The sequence below is a fragment of the Poecile atricapillus genome, chromosome 2 (genome assembly GCF_030490865.1).
Source record: "Poecile atricapillus isolate bPoeAtr1 chromosome 2, bPoeAtr1.hap1, whole genome shotgun sequence".
Lineage (NCBI taxonomy): Eukaryota > Metazoa > Chordata > Aves > Passeriformes > Paridae > Poecile > Poecile atricapillus.
Window position 1 is genome coordinate 44,117,835 of NC_081250.1, and position 23,637 is coordinate 44,141,471.

At 42.7% G+C, this 23,637-nt stretch overlaps 1 protein-coding gene across 5 annotated transcripts in view; it reads left to right on the top strand.

Moving 5' to 3' along the window:
* The window catches only part of TMEM108 (transmembrane protein 108), a 165,222-nt gene that overhangs the window by 128,701 nt on the left and 12,884 nt on the right, over window positions 1–23,637 (top strand). The window contains exon 1 of one of the 5 annotated variants that reach the window (XM_058833574.1): window positions 19,294–19,432. The exons of the other annotated variants lie outside the window; for them this stretch is intronic. Coding sequence (XP_058689557.1) covers window positions 19,420–19,432 — 13 coding nt within the window. The 5' untranslated portion in view covers window positions 19,294–19,419. Of the gene's footprint in view, window positions 1–19,293; window positions 19,433–23,637 lie in introns of those variants that run through there. 5 annotated transcript variants of the gene reach the window in all.

Consider the following 23,637-nt stretch of genomic DNA (forward strand, 5'->3'; position numbering starts at 1 on the left):
CTGATCCAGTCTAGTACTTTCTCTCTGACCTCAGAGTCTGTTGCCATGGAAATTCAGCTTGGTAACTTCAGTGATGGATTAGGCAGAAGACAAAAGATAGACAGGATAGGAAATTGTTACCAAAAATCCATAAAATAAAACTCCTTAACACTAATGTGGCATTAAGAAGCAGGCATTCTTTATTTGGTGACAAATGTGTGAGGGGATATTTCCATCAAAATATTGCCCATGCTGAGTACAGAAAAGGCTCTTGTTTATATACATATAGTTATATAGTTTATATATGTATAAACATATATTATAGTTTTATATATATACATAGAGTTTACATACATATTCATTGATTTCCTAGAAGAAACATACATATGATAATAATTTCCTTGAAGTCATCAAGTATTTCCTCCCTCATCAGCGCATGTGTTCTCTTGTCCCAGGGGTCTCTCTGGTGGGCTTTGGTGGTCACTGACCCTGATGCTGTAGTTCACTGCCTGATGAACACAATTTCCCAAATATGGAGCTGAGGTGGCACAACTAGTCTGGTTCATTACTTTGGAGACGCTTGACCAACAAAATGTATTCTTCCATCCCTCTCCTTGGTTAACGTTTGACATAATAATCTTCACTGTGTGGTTTCAGAGGCTAATGGTTTTTCAAAATAATAGTTGTCTTTTCCCTACCAGCAAATAGTTCTTCATCTGGAAAAATTTGCTAAAATGACAAGACTGGTTGTGGCTGTGCTGCTACCAAGTCTGAGGAAGCTGCTGAAAGCAAAGTTCTTGATTTGCTACACGGTGCCTAGGATTGGGCTCTTGACCAGCTCATATGTGGCTGCACCAGGAAAATGGCATACCTGGCAGCCCAGTGCTGGAGGAGGGGGTTCAGTCTGCCTTTGCCCACTACAGGTGGGTCACATCTCAGTAGCTTTCAGACAGGTGCCAGAATTTCATCAACATTCCATCAGCCCCTGCTGGGAACCAGGGCTACTAGGGCTGGTCTATATGGCTGCAGATCCTTGATTTTCCAAGCCGAAGCACACAAGGCTCCCTGAAACACCTGCTTTTCTGTGGAAGGTCTTGTAGAGATCCCCAGTAAGAAGCTCTCTATTAGCAAGGCAAAGCCAGACACCTATTTAATGTCTTATTGCACCTAATCTTTGCTGTAGAAAGTTGAGGAGGGTATGTTTGCCCCTGTGGGTTTACGTGATGATTTCAGTGGGTTTCCAAGAAGGTGGGTGAGCAATGCTGCTGCCCCCATGGAGTGCTGCAGGTGTTGCTGAGGGTGCATGGATAGGGCCAGATGTGCAGCATCTGATCAGCTCCTGAGCACCCCGCAGCTTCCAGGATGCTCCTTGACATTTTGGTACAATCTGACGACTTGTAGCGTGTGCCCAGAGCACTGTATTGATGTCACTGTGCTGGATGTGGGCCAAGCATCCAAAGGGCAGTGAGTTGGTTAACACGATAATCACGTTGCATCCTAGTCTCTCCATATGACAGAGCTTTCCATTCCTGTTCATGACTCTGCCACATTTTTCTCTAAGGGCAAATATGACTTAAGCAAAGTGGCAGAAGGGAAAGAGACTAGTCAGCATTCATCAGGGAAAAGAGGTATCTGTGACGTAAAACAGTAATATTTGGGATTATGAACATCAGGAACAACTCCCACCACTGCTGGATACCGTCTGTTTGGTCTGATTCTCTAATCTTTGAGAACTGAGAGCCTCCAATAAGCAACAGGAGTGCTGGAAAAATAATAATCCAGTGAGGGTCAAGAAGCCTTGGGGTGGCAGGGTCTTCCATGTCCAATCCAGCAAAAAGAAGGGGGAGCTGACATATCTCAGAAGAGGTGGTGCCTCTTCTCTGAGGGATGAGAGCTGCAGCAGCTGGAGACGTGCAGCTGGCTGCAAGCAGTGTTTAACAGCTGGCTTAACATCCAGCCCTACCGAAGGGCAGAGCTGTCCTTGCTTCATGGGAGTTATTTGGGTTCCCAGCATGATTTTATGCTCATGCCAAGGATTAGAGCAGTGCAGGGCCTCTGTCATTCTCTGAAGACAGAGTAGGGCACAGGAGCTTGTACAAAATGAGAGCCAAGCTAAAGGTTTTGGCTAAAGCCACTTTAGACTGGTGGAAATCCTTTCTCTGATGGCAGTAGCCCCAGGATCAGGCCTTGAATCTTTGCATCTTTCTTTGAACAGCCATGAATCTTTTTTAATGTGGGTTTACATCATCCTAAGAATTTGCCAGCATTCCCAACCCTGAACTGAACTCTGGAGTCTCCAGCTGCACCTGCTTCTCCTGGGTTTGTGCAGGCTGGATTTGGTGGCATTGCTTTGAGCTCCCTGGGACAAGGGCTGTCAGTTGCTATGTGCTGGTAGTGGGCTTAGGCTCATGGAAACTTGCTTCTGGCTGCTTTTTCCAATTTCTTGGGCACAGCTTGGCCACATAAACAAGCAGAACATGGGTAAACAGAGCATAGGGAAGGAAGAGGGCAGTGATGCAGCCATCCAATTTCTTCTTTATGGCAAGGATGACATGAACCAGCAATCCTTTGCTATCAAATTTGGTATTTTAATGGAGGATGTAGAAATATTGTTCATGCAATGCATAGCTTGTGCCATACATTTTCCACTGTCAGTCTGAAACAGAATGCAGATTGATAGGATCACTATTTGACTAGTAAAGCTGTAATATCATCAAATGAACCAGAAGAACTTTCAGCTGAGTGGCAGAATCTTTTCTTAGTGTATCTATATAATACTTCAAAGTATTTGCAATGGATTTATTTCCAGCTGGGTCTAAATTCTCCAGCAAACTCCATATTTATTACCTCTGTTGTGTGCAAAACACCTTCTTTATGCCTCATATCGGCTTCCTTTCAAACCAGATGGTACTTAAGAGTTTATGGCATACTACATTATAGTCACTTACCATCATACATATTGTGTTCTTCCATGGCTCTAAATGTTAAAGGACACCTTTTTGCCCTATTTGAAAGGAGGGGGAGAGTAGAAAACACATGTATTAGCAAAATTGCTGTCATTTATTTCATCACATCAAGGCTGAAATAACCAATCCATTATAAGGCAGGTAATACATCATCCATTATTTGCTGCTTGCTATGGCAAGCCACTGGCTCAGCACATACAGACTTATGGATTTGGTATGTGGAAAACTGTAGTGAATGTGCAGTTGTGATGAGAAAAATTAATGCTAATATTTACTGCGCTACAGAACTGCTATATATCAACAGCTTCCCCCTCCCTTCCTATTTTCCCCCCTCTGTACATGCAGGCAAATTTTCCAGCTATTTAATTTCCATCCCAGCGATCACTCAGTAGCAAGCTTGTCAGCAGGGGCTCTGACCCTTTAGAGGACAGAAATGGAACAGAGGCCTGAGGGAGGTTGGTTTGCCACGCCACTGTGACCTCCTCTTTGGCTGCTGTTGTGCCGGTGTGTGCAAAGAAGCTCCAGAAGGATGCTGCCTGTGAACTTCTCTCTCCACAAAATAGTTTAATCAAAATGTTTTGAGTCAAGTGGAGGATGTCTGGCTATGCAAAGCAACAAATTTGCCATCAAATGTCTTGAGCCACTGTAACAACATAATACCTTATAGTGGTGTATAAATAGTATGCTTCTTACCTTATAGTGGTATATATATAGTATACTTCTTATTTTTATATCTGGAAAGTATATGTCATAGAAGATAGATAGATAGATAGATAGATAGATAGATAGATAGATAGATAGATAGATAGATAGATAGATAGATAGATTAGATAGATAGATAGACAGACAGACAGACAAATAGATCTGTTATATTCTTACAAAGCCACCTGATTGCAACACCCCATAATAAGATCATTTATTTAAGCCCCTGCTCCACTGATGGCAGGGTCAGAGTGAGGCATAAGTAGGTTGGATCAGCTGTGTCCTGCCCCACTTTGAGTTGGAAGAGGACAGGACCCCATGGGGACACAACAGGCTCTGTCTTTGCGCTCCCAGGAGCTGCAGACAGCCCTTAGCCCTTCTGAAGCTTCATAAGAGGTTTCCTTTGGCAAATCCTGGAAAAGCAAGGATAGGCCAGGCAGCATGACTAATGTCAAGGCTTTGGTGACTTTCCATGTGTTCCCTGAAGTTCTTTGCATGCAGACTTTAGGTTCCTTTTGAAGTAAAGCAGAAACAGCCACATGTCCAAGCCTGCCTCTTCACAGTCTCTTGTCTATCGATGCAACAAGGCGAGGCTTGGTGTTTATAGTTTCTGGACTCATTAACTACATGTTCAGGAAGTGGATCCATAAAATTAATTAACCCTGAATGATGCATCAGTACTCCCTATGGTGCAGACATCAGCCCTGTACTCCTATTTTTGCAGTATGGACAGCAAGAGCACACTCCAGGATTAGTTCTGGCCAGAACATAGCTACTCCACATGCGCATCCCAGGCAGCTGAGCCTGTGCTAAATCACAGGAAAGGCAGGGAGAAACACCAGGTAATCTGACCACCAATGTAACTTGTTTCACCTGCAGTAGAACAAAATCACTGCTGCTATTGTAGTGTACCATTATTTCCTGGGTCTGAAATGTTTTTCTAATCAAATTTTACTGTTTTCCTGAATGCTGATTTGCAGATGGTTTATAACTACCACTATCTTATTATTTTTATATAAGAATGCTGTATGCTCACCGAAAATCAGAGTGGCAAACCTCCTATTAGTCTCTCCACCTTTCAGCATTCCCATGTCACTCTCTTTAGCTAAATGGGAGTTGTGTGATGCACCTTGGGGAGCAAATTCACATAAACATGCAAACACTGTAACCTATTTCTAAAGAGGAACAGCTGCGCTATTACACTTGGTTTCTCAAAACAGCCAGAAGATAATGGGTCCAGATTTGCCCTCAGCTCTGTTTCTGTAACCCCTGTGATTTCAGTGCCTCGTAGGTGCCTCATGGATGGGCAGATCCTGCTTCCCCTTGTGTATTGTTTTGTCCTAATCATTGTCAGAGCATCAGGGTGAGATTGAACCTGATGGGGAAGCCTGGTGGCACAGGTGGACTGTGCAGGCTTTTTGTCTTAGAAGCATGAAGTAAAAATGGCGGAACAGGTATCTTGGTCCTTAAGAAACAGCTGTGTTTTGCCCTTCATCACCAAAAAAATGTATTTCAGCATCTCAGTGACCCTTCCTTCTGGTGATCAAGATATGGGCATTTGTGTCTCAGTATTTCTGTATTTGCCAGGAGAGCTTGAGAAGGAGCAAAACAAGTCATTCATGGCTCACTAGAGCAGTGAGTGGTTGCAGCTTTTGACAGCGTGACAACTGAGTAATAACATGTTTTCACATGGTGGCTCCGCGTGATGTCCTCAGTGTCTTCATGCTGTACTAGAGATTCCCTGTCCCAGGGAATGACATGTGAAAGGGGGTTTCATAACCACTGCCTTTGGCTAAGGATGTTTATGCAGTTAGGCTGGTCAGAAGGTTTTCAAGTGCAAATAGTTTTTAGCTAAAAAGGGACTAGAGGTAAACCAGCTTTGTTTGTTTGTCAGTGTATCTTACATGCAACAAAACAAGTTGTTTTTTAAGCACCTGACTCAAATTTGTCCTTGAACCTTTCGATACAAGCATTTGGAGCAGTGGGGTTTACTTCCATTGGCTTGTATTTTTAAAAATCTCATTTGATCCTACCAAAACTGCAGAAGGCAAATATGGGTACAAGTGTTCCTCAGAGAGTGACAGGATGACTGAAACATCCCTGCAATGCCTAATATGGAGCAGGCTCCTCACCCGAACAACGTGTCTCAATATGAAAGGCATAAATATGTCAGATGATGATAAAAACCCTGGGCAGTCTTTGTGAGCATGGTTCTGGCTGTGGTCTGGGCTTCAAGGTTCAGCTTGAAAGATGGGGTTGCCAAAGCAGGAGGTGAGCAAGGATCTGGGGGAAGTCTTACACACGCTCCCGGTAGTCATTGTGGCAAGGCTCCTGTCTGTGAGACATAAGGAACAGATTAAAATTTCCCTAAACACCCTATGATTAACTGATGCTAAGAGCAAAAATGTCTCTTCTAGGAAAGAAGAAAGCCACAGTCCCACTCAGGAGCATGTAGGCTCTTCCAAAGCTAATTTATGATGGAGGTATGGGAATTGTTAATTACTTCTGTGGTAACAAAACCACTGTTACTGCCTCAGATCCATTTCTTTTTCCAGGCTCTTCCCCAGTTTTTACTTGTTCCTAATTTTCTCAAGAAAGTTCCTTGAGGGCTAGCAATGTACCTTTCAGGTTTGGCTCAGTCTAAAGATGAATATTTTGAGAACTCTCAGCAAAAGCAGCCTGGCTATTTTTATGATATGTGGGCATGAAGAGAAACCAGCTATTCCTATTTGTTCCGGTTGCAGCTTCTCTGACCTCATAACTCAGGAAGAGCTGACGCTAGGAAATTTGAACCCAGCTTGTTTTATAGACCTCAGTGATGAAGGAGAAAACAGTTCATGTCTGAGGAAAATCAATATTTCTAGAGTTGGGAGCAATTAAAATTGAAGGCCAAATTTTGTTTTGAAATACAACAGCATAGCCCTCCTGAAATGCCAGTCTGAGGGCAGAGCTCATCCTGGCACAGTTTTTACATATTGATGAAGAATTTAATTTTTCCTAGAATGTTAAACTGAGGTTGAAGGGAGGAATATCAGATTTAATCTGCATGAGAGGCCCTGTTCCAGCTCTGATGCCATACTCTGGGCCAAAGTACAAATAATGTTCATTCAGCAAGGAGTAAATATCTCAGCCATGTCAATGGGAGGTTTGTGCAGTGATCAGAAAGAGGATTTTGCCATATACAGGCAATTAGCTTTTTCAGATAACATTATTTATTCTGAACATAGTTCTTACATCCAGTACTGCTTGATAAGATGCCATCTTCTATTCCTACTTTATTCTGTTCCCTTTTTTCCTTCCTCTGTCTTTCACCCTACTCCCTATCTTGGGGTATCTCCTTTGTTCTCCCTTCTTCCTTTCCTTCCTTAGAGCAATTCTCTGCAGAGGTTTCCCTAATATCTTACCGATTCCAGGGAGTAGTAAAGAGCTAATGCTGGAATTCAAGTGTCGTTTTGGGGCTTTAACTCAACACGGTGGCAGTAGAGGAGACAAACCTTCAATTTTTAGAAAACCGAGAGCACAGGTATGGATAACATCTCATCAGAATATTGAGGGACCAGTCACATAAATCTGTTAAGTAAGTTTGAATTAGCCTTTGACTTGAGTTTTTCATTAGGTGAATTTTCTTGCTTCTGTCAAGCTGAGCACTTGTGTGAAATTGCAGATAAAATTCCACCAGATCTGCCGCTTCATCTTCAAATAAGCTTCTTGACCTAAGAAAAGCCACTGTAGACTGCAAATCGTTAAAGGGAACAGACATATTAAAACCCCTTAAACCCATAACATATTTACAGAAAGTGGATTTTTCCAGCTCCTGCCTTTATTGAATTGCCACGTGCTGTATCAGGCAAACTGCAAACTAACAGCTGTTATGAAATTGAGTCTTCCTGCTCCTAAACCATCAAAGGACACCTCCACAAACGACCCAGCCATCCCCTGACATCTCTTGACAAAATTCTCTGCTTAGTCTGACAGAGGTGTCCCCCAGCAAAGCCCTCCAGGTCTAGCTCAGGTCAATTTGTCAGCTAGGGCTCTGTTCCACCCAGTTCAAGAGAATTCTACCTCTTGTGGTTTGGAGGCAGAGCACTCCATTCTTACACCTCAGCTGAGTGTCAGTTGTCATGACTTATATTTGGGGTTAAGAAAATGTGGTTATGTCTTCACTTTGCATTAGGAGGCATCCTTTAAAATTGATTTTATATTCATAAGCTGCATGTCATGTGTACATGGTGGAAGATTTTGCCATATGTAGAGATAATGCCTCCAAGTGAGTAATTTTGCTCAGGGACTTTAATAGATACTGACAAGGAGACTCAAATGCCTGGATTTTTATCTCATCTCCTATTGGAGATGATGCTGTGTGGACACTTCAGACCCACCTCAGAATGCTCCCTCTGATTCACAGTACTGCCTTCCTTGGGAAGCCTGTATCAGTAGTTTTTTCTAACTTCCAGCAAATGAAATACTTTGATATGTATACTGGAAAAGGAGGTAAGGCCTAAAATGCAATAGATTGCATTTTTTTTCCAATTTGTTTATTGATAAAAACATGAACAAAATATAAACATGAAGTATAAATGTGTGTGTTAATTATAACTAACACTGGTATGCCCATACTTACTCCCTCGCAATTCCCTGCCATAACATACCTCTGCCTGTGGGTGCACAGGAGGAGCAGAGGAAACTCTTCAGCATAATCATACACCCATCACAAAAAGACATGTAAATGCATCCCACAAGGTGTCTGCTAGGAATGGATTTGCATAGCTGCCACCAGCAACTCCTAGTGTGTGCAGGGTGAGTTTGATCATACTCATGCCTGTGAACAAATGAATGAATAAATGAATGAACAGGTGAATTTTTTTTTTTAAACAGAGATTGCAATTGGTTATTTTGTCCTATCATCTAAAAATATTATTCCTTTTATGGCATCCACCTATGTCCTCTCTTTCTTCCCCCTTGAAATCAGCTCATTTGTTTGAGGCTAGTGGCAACACTGTCTCAGGAGGGGGTTGTAAGGAGAAGCATGCACTGACATGACCCTGTTAATGTACTGTGCCACCAAGACTGGAGCTCTGGAGGGGTCAGTCTGCACTGCTGGCTCTCAGGGGGTGGTAATGACAGAGTGCTCTTGGCCTTGCAGCTGTCCAGCTACAGAGCCAGCCCCTGGATGGCTCCAGCTTGGCACTGCTCTTTGGGTTTCAGCAGAGCCAGATGACTCACACAAGCTCAGCTTGTGTCAGGTCTGTTGCTCTACAGAGCCTGCAAGACAGTTGATATGTGTGTTGCTGGACCAGGAGCTGAAAATGAAGGGTTAGGTGGGACCTGCTCATCCCACATGTCCTGGTGCTGGGAAAGCTGAATGAACCATTTCCATCCATCCATCCATCCATCCATCCATCCATCCATCCATCCATCCATCCATCCACCCATCCATCCATCCACCCATCCATCCATCCATCCATCCATCCATCCATCCATCCATCCATCCATCCATCCATATCCATCCATCCATCCATCCATCCATATCCATCCATCCATTTTTCCATCTATCCATCCATCCATCCATCCATCCATCCATCCATCCATCCATCCATCCATCCATCCATATCCATCCATATCCATCCATCCATCCATCCATCCATCCATCCATCCATCCATATCCATCCATCCATCCATCCATATCCATCCATCCATCCATCCATCCATCCATCCATCCATCCATCCATATCCATCCATCCATCCATCCATCCATCCATCCATCCATCCATCCATCCATATCCATCCATCCATCCATCCATCCATCCATCCATCCATCCATCCATCCATATCCATCCATCCATCCATCCATCCATCCATCCATCCATATCCATCCATCCATCCATCCATCCATCCATCCATATTTATCTATTCATGTGGCTGGAGAGCTGTGTTCCACCAGCTACTTACCTCTACCTGTTGTGAATAATTAATACCCTCTAGAGTTAAATAGCCTTTATGGAATCACACAGGAAAAAATTTAACCTGCTGTAGAAAAAGATCTGAATCTTCATTAAAACTTAAAGGATTTTAAAGAATAATTTCTGCTGCAACCTGCTGGTTTTATCCCTGGTAAGCTTTCCCTGTGACTTTGTCCCTTATAGGCTGCATGGCAGCAAGCAGGAAAGCCTTGATGCAATGTGCAACTGGCACCAGAGCTATTGATGCCCTCCCTTTCTCACCAGACAGTTGTTTGGGAGCTACAAAGGGAGAAAGATTTAAAATGTTTCCCTTTCAAGCAGCAGTGAAGCACAGCAGCTCTCTGCAAAGTGACTCAGCCTGCCCTTGGGCACATCTCTTTTGCTGCCATTCCAGAAACCATGCAGCAGAGCTCTCCAGCCACATCATCTCCCCTTCATCCCCATACCTGTCCTCACTCACATCAAGGGCCATCAAAAGCAGCAAGATAGAGCTGTTCAGATAATTCAGTGCTACACAGACAGTCCTCTTACATCAGAAGGGTTTTGTTGAGGGAGGCTGTGCTCTTCCTGTGCCTCCAGAGAGGCTGGATAGGTGACTGTGAAGTAAAGAATCAGCTAAAATCTGCTCAGATAAACATCTTGGTGTCAGATGTTTTGCTTTTCAGAAACTCTACATATATATAAAAAATAAACCTCTCTTTTGTTTTCAGGGATCATTTTAAAATCAGCTTATAAGAATTGTCATCATATTCCTCTTTTAACCATGCTCTGCCAAGAGCAGCTGCTCCAGAGCTGAAAGGGTGTTTGTGTCCAGCTGCTCCCAGGACCCCAGTGAATGAGCAGAGACAGTGCTGCCTCTGTTTCAGTTCAGGGCTGGGCCTTGCATCACTCCCTCTCCTCCTCTCTTCTGGAAATATCACCTCTGGACTGACTTAAAACCTGGAATGTTTTAGCCCTGTTAAATAATTATTGGGACAGTTATATGTCTCTTAAAACCACAGGCTTATTAGGGAACCATAATTTTGGTCTGTGCCTTAGGTACATTCTTCCCTTTTACCCTCCTTTCAGCCCATTCTAAACTATTTCACATACATTTTTAACATGTGCCAAGGATTTCACATAGGAAAAGAGGCAAAATTTGGAAACAGCACTGGATAAGTTAGGTAATATGATGTAATTTCAGGGAATAAGTCTGGATATTTTTTTCCTCCTCATGGTGTGTGCCACGTAGCTTGGAAGATCAGTTAGTGCCTTGGACACGTGCATGGTAGCTTGAGCATTTTTCAAGGGACATGCTGAAAAAAGGAAGTTAGCCAAGCCTGAACCCAGTGCAGAGTTATACAGCCTTTGAACTTCAATTAGTAACTAAACCCAAAGATGAATCTGACTGCAGAAATTAAAATTATTTCAGAAAAAAAAAAAAAAGCCTGTAAAGCACCCAAGGCACTGCTGATAAATATGGAACACTTGTGTCTTGCGAAATGTATTTTTTCATAATTATCAGTATATGGATTTGTACTGTTCAAAGCCCAAACAGTGAATGTTCTGTGATGGATGCACAATAAAACAGGACTAATTGGAAGCATTAATTTAGACAGAGGCAGAAGTTGACATGGAGCTCTGAGGAAGAGATGCTTTTTATTACCATAGCAAGTACAAAGTGCTTGCCTGTAATTTGCAAGCTAAAATCACACCACCTTCACAAACAGATCTTTGCAAACTGTTGCTGTGTCATTTTTTTCCCTCTTTTTATTTTATTACATGTCTGATAAATATCTTGGACCGAAGGTCATCTTCAGGAAATAATTGTAAAGCAATAGAAATGCTGCTGTAGGTGCTGCTGTGTTTCTGGCAATGTAATTGACAGTGAGCGAGCATGCAGGAGCAGCTCCCAGCAGGGACACTTTTGAATAAATGTACAATAAAGAAGCACAGAGGAATGGGAGAGTAATGTAACTCCATAAAGAGCTGTATTCTGTACATCCCCTCTGTGCTTTCGTCTGTGGTTTAAGCCTGTAAGAGCAGAGGTACATGTCAATTTTGCTGCTCCCCCTGCTTGATCTGCCTGCTCCCACCCCAGTCCCAGTTCAGTAAAGTGTGATCATGTGTGACACTTCTGGCACATGGGTGATGCCACCAACATCAGATGGAAGCAGCTCTTGCTCCAGTGCCTTTCTGAGGCAGCGCTCAAAACAAAAGTCAGATTCTGATTGCATGAAGATACAACCTTAGGCAGGTTTCTTGTTATTGCAGGGATTTCAGCCACTGATCTTGGTTCACACCAGATCACTTGTTTTTAGCCACTATATACAAGTTACTGTTTGTGAGTAATCATGGGCTAAGCAGCTGTTTTACACATCTTTGGTATGCAAGTACTTGAGTTATTTTAATCTCCTGTTTGACCAAAACACTGATTTCCAACAAACAAGGTAAAGGGGGAAATTAAGCACCCAAGTACCCAACTAGGGTTGTGCTAAGCTATCCCGATGGCTTCAGATGGTCCACCCTGTACCCAGATTTGAAGTGAAAAAAGATGAACCTTTCCACTCCTTTGACTGCTTCTTGCAATTCTTAACTGCCCTTCATCTTCATATTATTTCTTACTCCTAATTTGGTCACTGGTCTTCAACTGCCAGCTGTGTTTTACTTCTTCAGGTCCATTTAGTGTTTCCTCTGTTCTCCTCTGAGAGTCATTTGTATGTTGAATAATCTTTCTAATTGCACAGGAGTTGTCCTGGATTTATGCCACTGCAGCAGAAGCCACCATCAGTCCCAGGGGACTTTTCCTGACACTGCTCTCTGTGGTCCTGGAATTGGTACCTCAAGCAAGCCTTCTGTTATTTATTTCCATCCAGTCCTTTGAACTCATACTGAACAGGGCTGAAACTCTGCACTTAAAATTATATCCTTTGTATAATGCTTCTTGATATTCCTTCCTCTTGGTGTCCTGACCTTTGCTAAGGCTATTGCTAATATATTCTCTTAGCCACGGTAGTTAATGCTAATGCAAGGACTAATGTTCTCCTGCAGCTTTAATGCCGATGTGCCACACTTAGTGCTGTGTCTCCAAACAGAATTATGTCCTGATATTGCACTTTACTGTGGGAGTGATTTTGCTGTTTGGGTACAATGACAGCTGAGAATGCTTAAAAAGAGAGAGAGGGGGAAAATGTAATAAGGCAAAAGTGTGACTAGACACTTATGTCAGTATTATCATTGGATTTCATGGGAATGTAACATCTGACTGCCACACAGCTCCTCCAGCATCTGTCTGGTGAGGACTCAGAGTGATGTTTAATTGTAGTTCATTCAAAGTACTTGAACAGAAAAGTTCTTTGTTTGTCAACAGCTCCACGGCACCCTAGTTTCAAGATTATGTTTTGCATATTAATAAATTAAGTCCAGACCAAGGAAAGCTGGAAAAGAGCAGTGTAGGCAGTAAAAACATGTTATTATCTATTTCAGAGATGAATTTGTCTTTCCAAACGCACCTCTGGGTATGTTTGCACTTGCACTGTTTCTAAGGAAACAGCTCACAGCTGTGTTGGAAGTTTGTTGCCAATGCACCAGCAAATCTCGATCCCTCTCTGAGGCCCAAGCAGTCACACATATTAAGGGCAGTGCATTGAAGCCAGGTGCTACCACTGAGGTAGGCACTGACACCACCAGAAATCGAATGTCCCTGTTCCATGGCTGGCATTTCTGCATTTCTACCAGATAAAAAATCAATAGCCTTCAAGAGCAGAGCAGCTGGGTCACGGGGCAGAGGCACATCTCCCTGCAAAGCATTAGGACAAGCACCTCTCAACTTGGCTCCTGCAGTGCTTTCTCACCATGGGACACCCATGTACTTTAAAGGCAGAGCTGTCTGAGCACTTGGTACTCTTGGTAGCCACAGCTGTGCACAGCCACCATGCTCTTGGAGGGGAGATGTGCAGGGGAGAGATAGAAGAGCAGCCGCCCTCTATTTTGCCTTCTGATGCCAGCTCCCATCAGCAGTAGCTGAAAAATAAGCACTGTGCTTTGGGAACTGTGTTATAGCCTGACTGAAATGAAATGAGGCTCCCAGTGTCATTTCTGGAGGGGGAAGGAGAGAGATAAGATGTCCACGTCATATCACCAACAACATAACTGGTATTAACGAAACAGAAGTCAAGGATGAATGAGCATTGAGGCTGAGCTAACTTTCACATCAAGAGAAGATCCCTGAAGGGCTGTGTGCTGACAGGCCAACATGGAAAAGCTGGTACACTTAATCTCTTCACAAGGGCTGTTCTGTGAATAATCAGAAGTTGTTAGGGTTGTCACTCCAATTTCCTTCCAAAATAAAATTAAGTGTGGAGGTGATGACATTTCAGAAATGGGTAAATTCTTTCCTGAGTATAAATAGAGGCAGGTTTAACCAGAAAGGAAAGACAAATAAAATATCTTACCTGTAAAGTACTGTGTGAATAATGCTGCAGTAGGGGGGGACCTGCACATTGTTATTGCTGTAATTCCAAACAGTTATTCTGTGTTGATGGTGTCAAGTGCCAGCCCATCATGTGTAAGGCAGGATGACTTCAGTCCACTATGAACACTGAAATCATTGAATGTAAATGATGCTTCAGACATGCAATATATTCCTGTGAAAAGACAAGACCAACACATGTTCAAAATTGCATTCCAAAGCAGAACACAAATAGTTGATAGTGAATCTTTTATTTCTTTTTAATGCAAATGGGGATGTAAAAAGAGGCCATCTACACAGAAAGGTGACACGTTTTACTTTGTTGTGTAACTGCAATCATGGTGAATTGCAAATACAAATTGCAGAAGTGAATGAACTAGAGTTGGTAGAGCAGATTTTTATAAAGTGAGATCCTCTTCCTAACTTCACATGTATTTCCATTTAAATTACTCATCCCCTGACTAACCAAATACTCTGTGTCACCGTGTCATCTCACCCTTCTGTTCCTTGTGTGCAATACTGCGTATCTCCACCTCTTGAATCAAATTCAGCAGCAGTAACACTAAGTGAAATACAAGCAGTGGAGTCCTGCTCTCATTAGCAGAAATTATATCCAGCTCCTGCTGTGACCTTACTTATAAGTACATATGATTTACTACACCAACTTGAACCATCATTCCTTCCAGACCAATACCCAGCTTCAAAGCATGGAGAAAAATCCATATCTCAATACCTGTGCAATCTTGCAATTCACCTATATGGAGCAAAAACCCCATTCTTCACCTCTGCAGCCAGCAGCTGTTATTTTCAAGAAGGGAATTTGATCTTCCCCTTTTATCTTTGTATGTCCTAATGCAACATGCACCTCTGACATTCTGGAGTTCCAAGAATGCACCTCTGTTTTTTTGCTGTGCAGGGGATTTGCTGACCCCCTCCGGCTATAGGCAGAGCTCCCCGGAGAGTAGCTCACAGAACATCCGTGTGGCTCAGTGTGGATGAACCATGATGAACATCCAGATTATTCTGAAATCAGTTTATGCTGAAGCCAGGTTCAATTGAAGGCTGCAAAGAGGCAATACAAAGTTTTGTCCCAGAAGCTAAAGGAAAGCTCTCTCTAGTCTGTAGGAAGGACAAACAGAAATACAAAGTAAGAGCTCACTTCTTTCCTCAGTAACCTTACATCCACGCCAGAGGCTTTGCTAGCCTGTATAATCCAGCAGATAATAAAATCAGATAATAAAAACAGCACGTTACAGCCTTTCTGGCTGATTTATGTGCAACCTTACGTCCTTGTGCTATTCTCACAGGAGAAAATCTGGACATGGAAACTTTCACTCCCTATTATATCCCAAGTCTATCTTGGGAATAATTTCCATTTACATATGACCCTTCATATCCCCAAACTAGTCCTCAGTCCCCCATACCAGAAATGCTGACTCCCTTGATCCTGACCTAGTTTGCTTCCCACTTTCCCAGATGATAAACTGTAAATAACTTGCACAATCCTCCCCTGTCCCCTTCCCATTTACTTGCTCTGAGACAGTGTCCCTTTTCCTTCAACTGGAAATAATCAAAAAATCAGAATAAAGCTTTCCTGCAGGTAAATATAGTAATTACTTTCTAATTGTATCTTACCTGCTCATATAACAAATCAGTGCAAGCTCCTCATTACCAGCTCTCATTGGAGATCAAGCACAAGGATAACCAGGCACTTGGAAGTAATAATGTGTTTGAAGGGGGAGTAAGTAATAAATCATCCAAATTACTTTCAGTGAGCAGATGAAATGACAGAAATACCTTGAGGGTTTGTAGAAGTTAGTCAGCCTGTGCATAACTACGGCATCCCTCCTGGCTGCAAGATCTGTGTTTCTGTACCTGCAGCAGGAGAATTTAAGCACAGCTTTTGCAAGTAGAGAAGAAGAAGTTCTGCACCGTGAAAGCAGGGGGATCCATAAGTGGGGTGCTCTGCTGCAACTCACCAGTGCGTTACAATATTTGAAATCAGCCATGGATGAGGAGTTAGTGGGAAAGATAAACATAGGGTGGAAGCAGATAGATAGACAGGGTCTGTTCCTTTAAATGTTTCCTTAGAAAAGACAAGTTGAAATGACTGTGCTGTAATGAAAGAGTATCCTGAGTCCAGAATAAGCATCCTTGATTGATAGATAAGTCAGTGTAAATTACTTAGAGCTGGAGGCTGAAGAAATTAGGTTTGGAAAAGACGTATCATCTGGTGCTGGAATCAAATGCCTTGGACTTGGTTGCCTCCAACAGCAAGTGGAAGGATTTTGAAAGGAATTCAGCAGGCCTAAGAGCTGTGTGTTTTTGGAAAAAGACTTATGCATGAAGAAGTGGCTCTTACTTCCTCATGCTACCCACCACTTTCCAGCAGGTACCAGGCATCTTGCCTTGAAGTGGCATGGGGAGCTGATCCATAGTGTGCTGTTTCTCTGAGAGGCAGCAGCTCCAGTTTCAGCTGATTTAGTGTTTGCCCACTTACCCTCTAATATGTGAAAGAAAAATGCTTCCTAATGCATCACCATGGAAAAGCTGTCAGGCCCTATTCTAGTACACTCTTTATGCCAATGTAGTGTTGTTCTGTAGAGCTTATTGTTCACTTGGTGTTCTGTAAAAACTGGTTCTGAATGTCCAAAGCAGTGGGATTTCATCTCCTGGAAAGCATCACAATAGAGGGACTGCATTTCACCTTTTCAAATATCACTTTTATTTATTCCTTTATGGTTTGCTTTATGATGATGCAATCTAAATAGGTAGAGGGGTATGAGGTGGGATTCTTCTCACCTAGTTTTCATCACCTGAAGGATGGACACCAAGTTAAAATTCATCATCCTCAATGTGACCTCTTTTGCTAATGCAGGAGGGGTGTCTCTCTGAGGTACTAGTCAGCCTGTGGATGGAGTGAATTGCCTCCCAGAGCCACGGCTACCTTCGACTAAGCATGTAACTTTTATATATGTGAAGTTACTCACCGTTTGGGGAGCTTTCAGAAATCCTTTTAGTGTGGCTTTGAATCTTCCTTTCCCCTTTCTTATCAGTGCTTGGGAAATGGACACCCTGGCTTGAGTTAGCATCAGTGACACCAAACTACATCCTCTCTTTGGCAAGGTCCTATTTTAAGCTTTTCATCAGAGGCCACAGCTATTTGTGTCATTGTCAAAACTCTTCAAAAGGTCCGGTGACATTGATGGTAGGTCCCTTAGAAGCCAAAGGTTCTGCAGTAACATAAATAGGATCAGCAGCACTAAGTGCAGGTGAAAGAAAAGCCAGCTGCACATCCTTTCTGTCTCCCTTGGCAACAGCATCCTGCCAACAAAAACTGCTGCCAAGTCAAGGCTGGAAAGGAAGGGATGTGCATTTGCAAAGCTGGGGCTGGACAAGCTTTGTGTGAGGGGGGAGCTGTCAGACCAAGGAACGCTCATGTGCTTTTGAAATTATTTTTGGTTTGTTCCATGTGGTTTTGGACAAGGGAATGCACAGAGCCTCTGTCCTTATGAAGAGTTTTCATCTGAAATTCCAAACGACAGTCTTTGCAGTTTTGGACCATATGTTTCCATCCATGACAGCGCACAGGGAAGAAATCTGTGGTGAATTACTACTTACAGATGTGGCAAATCCCCCAGTAAAGGTTAAAATACGTGGCATGGTTCTCTTGTTACACCAGCTGCAGCTTCGTGCTAAATCATTGTTTCAGCAGCAAGCTCTTAATCAGCCCCAAGTTCTAGAAACTGCTAAACAAGCTGATATTTTTAAGGACCGTCTTGTTTTTTTTTCATAATGCAATAAATACCTTTATTTTGAAAAACCTTCAGACTGGAAACAGGGCAAAAAGTAGACTGCAAATAGCAGGGAGACAAGGAGCATCATCACAAAAGCACAGAAATGCAAAGCTGACCTAAGCTTATTATTCGTATTCTGTTTTTCCACATCCTTCATGACATTATCATGCCTGTGAAGACAGAGTTTGTGTAACTGTGGGTAAAATAGGCTTTATGATATTTATGATTTATATGATATATACACCTGCCTACTCTCCTGTTAGGGACTTTGTGCCCAGAAATCAGCACTGGTGTCACCATCAGGGTCCGCACAGCTGCTAGTGCTGCCAGATCTCAAACCTATTGTCACAACGTCATTTCTTACAGATTTAGCCACAGTGTCAATAAAGGCATCTGGTGACAACATACTTATTTCTAAGGCCTGAAAAAAATCAGGATGTTCTCACCTGGTATGGTAAAAGAGAAGAAAAAACTGTTTTTTCTCTCTAGAAAAATATTAAGAATTAATTTTGTGAGGAGCCCATGTAACAAACTGCTTGAGCTGTTGCAGCATCCTTGGATGCAACAGGAACTCTGAATCAAAAACTCTCAAGAAGCCCCCAACTTGTTGCTCTCTTTAACATTTTCCTGTGCCTTTCGAGGCATTGGTATTTTGCTGCCCAGGACACATTTTTGTGCTCTCCAGGCAGTGTGTTCTTCCAGACACCCAGCTGTGCCAAACAGACAGAGAGAAACTTTTAAAAAAAATGATGAAATGGAAGAAGGGAGGCAGGATTATGACTTCAGTAATCACAGGACCCAGGGACTTCTTTATGGTTACTAGTTCAGATTTCCAGTTCACCACTTGAGGAGTGAAGAAAGAAAATACAGACTGTACCTTTTGATGCCAGGGAAGGAGAAGGGGGGAGAGAGAGAGAGAGAGAGAGAGAGAGAGAGAGAGAGAGAGATCACTATTTCATTCCCTGTATTTTCCTCTGACAGGAATATTAATATCATTAGAGATAATTGAATAAGTGGACAGTCTGGTGGAGGTGCAGAAGCAGGAGGTAGATCTGTAAAATCTATCCACACACAAAAAGCTAAGCACTGCTCTGGAGGGAGGGCACTCTGCCTTGAAACAGGGACTGAACAGCCTCACAAGGGCATGCAGCTGGGGTGCTTGTTGATGTTTTGTTCCCAGAAAACGAGAACTGCCAGCAATCCTCTGGCATCTGAATAGACTCGTGTCAGACAAACTGTATCTGGACTTGATGGGAAACCAAGCTGGAATACCAAGCAGCCCTTCGATCTGCTGGCAGAGAGGGTGACTGGCTCAGTAAGTAATCCTGCCTTGCAGTTGCAAAGGTACTCCATAAAGGAGTGAGCCCTCTCGCTGCACAGCCCTGCAAGACACGCCTGCCTGGGCTGTCTCTGTCCTCATTCCTTCAAACCAGTTCCAACAATAACAGCAACTCCTGCGTGCAACTGCCTCATTAGGGAGATGTATTTTTCCTTTTTCCACTGAGGGATGAAGCTTCCAAATCTTTGTGATGTGAGCAGGTGAGGATGTCTGCTGACAAGTCCAAATGATATTTTCAGGTAAGTGCTTACCTTGAACGAGCAGCTAGAGTCAGGCTCTTTCTTTTTATTACCCTCCTCTCAATAATTACTGCTGCACTGATTGTCGGTAAGCCTTTTCACAAGCATGAACAGCTCAAATATCTGTATATATTCAGCTTAGTAGGGGATCTAAATAATTTCTAAAGCACCTATCCCTACAGTATCTGTGAGCCTCTAGTGCAGTGTGAGAACGAATTGGGAACTGCTTGCTCTGCGACTACACGATACTGTTCTTTTTGTATCACCCATTGTTTAACTCTCTGGAGGGCCAGAAATTAATTTTGATTCACAGGCTCACTCTCTCAAAGTCTGTGGTGTAATTGCATTTCAGAGCAGTAATAGTGGTCTGCAATGTTTTTGTATCTTTAAAGGACCATGACTTCTTGCCACATGAAAACCATAACTGCTGTTACTGTTGTTGCACAGGGAGTGTCAGCAAGAGCTGCTAAATTTGTGTTTGTACATGTGATTTCCAGAGCTTCTGCTGATGCTGTTTAATGGTACTGTAAATAGAGCTGTTACTCTGTATGTCTCATTCCCTGCATTTTACCAAATCCTTGTATACTGAAGTTCAGGTTGATCACTCATCTAATACCAGGGTAAACAGACAATAACTTGTAAGTTAATATCTGGGACTTCTAGCATGACAGGCAGACTTTCAGAGAAGAGAAATTTTCTGTGCAGAGTAACCTACTTTTTCTTCCCTCAGTTCTGCAACCAATCGTGGAGATTAAATTTGCTTAACTCTTTGTTTGTACAAAGACTGCTTTATTGTGAGTGAAAATCGTATTGCTTAGACAGACTACGAAGAAATGACCGTAACAGCAGTAATAATACACACTTTGTACACAGTTTCCACCTATTAAAGATTAATTTTGCTTCCTGTAACGTTTTAGGTTTGTTGAGAGACACATGAGAAGTTATTAGTGTGGAGAAGAAAGCTTTTGTTACAACAATAACATCATTGTTGCTTTGAAGAGGTTTTGCACAATCTTCTCTCGCTATTGCTAAGTCAGGACAGGAGCACGGAGAGGCTTCAGCATCCTCACTGTGGCCATGTGCACCCAAGCCCTGGGTCTGTAGATAATGGGTCCTTTGTAGGACAGCTCCCGTTGCTTTCCTTGCCCACGGCAGTCTGAAATAATGAGTCCAGCAGTAGGTCTCTGCACAAAAAGCTCTTCCTCACTTCCTAGGGCAGAAATGTTTGCCAAGTACTGCTTAGGCTGACTCTGTTTGTCTTGCTGCAAGGTCCGAGGTAGCAGAGGCCAGAAAGGGTCAAACACCAGATTGAGCTCGTTGTGCATGTTCATTTGCTGTAGAAAATGTAAATGTGCAGCTCAAAAGTTTCCACTGTATCTCTGGCAATTAGGATTTGATCCAAACCTCGCTAAAGTCATTGGGAACCTTTCCACAGGCTTTAGAACAGGAGTTACATAAGTTTGTGTTGTTTAAAGGGGGTGCCCCAGGGAGGCTGAACGCATGAGCTGACTCGACAGCCACATGCCTGCTCTGCCATGTCATGCAAAAAGGCTGTACTCAAAGTGCCCACAAAGTGTCCCATGCAGCACCAGGCAGTATTAACTCCTGAGTGAAACCTTTTAATGCTGTCCTGTGCCAGGACACTGGCTCCTAGTGGAGCTTCCCAAAGTCCAGAGATAAAGAACATAAGGTGCTGAATTGTTCAGAGTTTTCAGAATTCAGAGGCCTGAATTGTTTATTTTTTCCTTTAAGGAGGGACACAGTTCTGCCACTTGTGTGCAAATAAAAGGGTCACAAGGAAGGTTCCAAGTGGTAGAACCCTAAGGATTTCATAGTCAAGAAAAGCTAAGTACTCCTAACTCCAGACTTTTCTGAGACTCACTGGAGACATAAACCATAATTTTTTTAAACATTGGTCTAAAGGAGCTACTTCATTTCCTTCACATAGACAACTATACACACCATTTCTGGGCTCCTCATGTGAGTGTACAGTGGGAAGAAGCACTGCTGGGAGATCCTGTTGAGAATTGAACCAATGTACCATGTTGTCAGGAAGGAGTTTTTATGGCTAAATGCACATCAGCACCCTCTGTGTACATTCTGCTGTCACTCTGCTGTTTCATCCTTGAGTTAATTCACTTTGTACTTAATATGCCCTTCCTGGTGCACTGTGTGCTATACAAGACCACAGCTCACACCACAGAGATGTCAGGCCAATCAGCCTTCTTATTAGGGTTGAATGGATTTAATGTAGACATAAAATTAGGTTCCAAAAGCGTAAATTCGACACATAGCATTTAAAAGACAAACCAGTTTGATCTGTTCTGACCCTGAGCTCCTGTACCTTAGAAAAGACCCTTTATGAAAAAACTTAATGGTCTGAGCTGACCTTTGAAAACACTATTCTTTGCTGTAATGCACTTGCACCAGTCTGTATTACTGTTATGCCCCCAGATCATAAGGACTGCCAGTCCTTGCTCCAAAGAGCTCATGCTCTAAGTAAAACCATCTCTAAGAGTCTTAGGCAGCCAAAAATGAAGGATTTTGGCAAAGACTGCAGGATTCCACTTCGAACTAAACGAGAACATTTGCTGTCTCACCTGGGATATCAAAATTTGGCCAGGAGAACTTGATAGCAACCAGAAGGCCTCCTTTCAGTGGCAGTGGAATTGAAGGTAAGCTGAGGCACCAGGGAACAACTGGCATTGTACCCACTATGGTCCTAATATGGTTGGATTTGTGAAGCACAGACCAGAGGGAAGAGAAAGAAAGAAAGAACGTCACAGTGCTGGATAAGTCCATTTCTGTGACAAAAGCCTTCTGTGCCTTAGTACAGAAATTTAGAACATCATTTTCCTAGGCTTAAGCCAAAGTTGCCAATAAGGGTAGTCCAGTATCAGGGAATTCGGTAAGAGCCCCACTTTGTAAGACTTTGCATATCCTCAATGATAAAAAAATAAATGGGAGCTCTGGGCAATCAAGTCACTGCAAATCCAGACAGAGCATGCTTGGGTGATGATGCAGTGCATCTAAAAATATCAATACCAGCTTTACTTTTGCTTTCCAGCAAATTAATTCCACTTAAAAGGGCCAACAAAATCCACTGTGAAGTCCTTATCATCAGCTGTTTCTCTCTAAATATATAACACTGGCTATTTTTACAGTGATCTGCTAAACTTAATATTTTTCCAGTGGTTAGGGGCACAGATTAGCTCTGGTGGTTACTGAAGGAACTACTGTGGTCCATCCAACCAGCAGAAAAAAAGTCCTAAAAAGCTGTAGCTTACTGAGCCACAGTGGCTCTGCAGAGGCTGTTGAAGCAAGAGTGGCACGTGAGCAAAATCTGACTGCCACAACCTGAGATGGCCAAATGTCATGGGAGTTACTGTTTATTGCCAGATAAATTATTTCTGATGTAGTGTTTCCTATAAATATTTATTTATACTTTACAAGCCACTTAAAGGTATGAGCTTAAATGCATCTGGTTTCCCATGCCTGATGTGCAGTGACCTGCTACCACAACAGACTGCCCCGGAGAGACTATAAATCTTTACAGGAGCAAGCCTCAGATTTATCAGTATTTCAAGAAGTTGAGATGGATATTAGGTGGGTTTTCAGCAAAAGATCAGGGTTTCTAACCCCAGGGCACAATATGCAGAAAAGCTGACAGCTTCTTTATTCCTTCAGGAATATCCTGGAGAAAAACATTACTCCAATAGTGATGGAGTTTTTTGTGTGTGAAGTGTGAGAGAAGGTAGTTACACAAAGAGCATCCAAAAATTCTAACAGGCATTACAATCATTATAATCTAGTATCACATAATATCTGCCAATGCACTTTATCTTGTGTGCTCAGAACAGCAGACCCAAAGGTTAAATGGAACATTATCTCCACACAACAAATCCAAAATAAATCGTCATCCTTTCCTCTTTGAATTTGTTCTGTGGCAGCAACTTGTCTTGGCATGAAATATTAGCCATATGGACACTCAAATATCTGCTTTGACCTTGACCTCAGAATTAGCGCTGCCAAAAAATGTGAGGATAACTCCTGCCTTTTATTTCCAAGAGTGATGCTCCATGGGTACAGCCCAATCTGCTCTCCTGGTTGCATCTCAGTGTACAGAATTCATGGGTTTTAATTTGAATAGGTGTTCTGCTAAGAGCATATTGTCTGTGGCTGGCTAGGAACTGGGAAGCAGTATC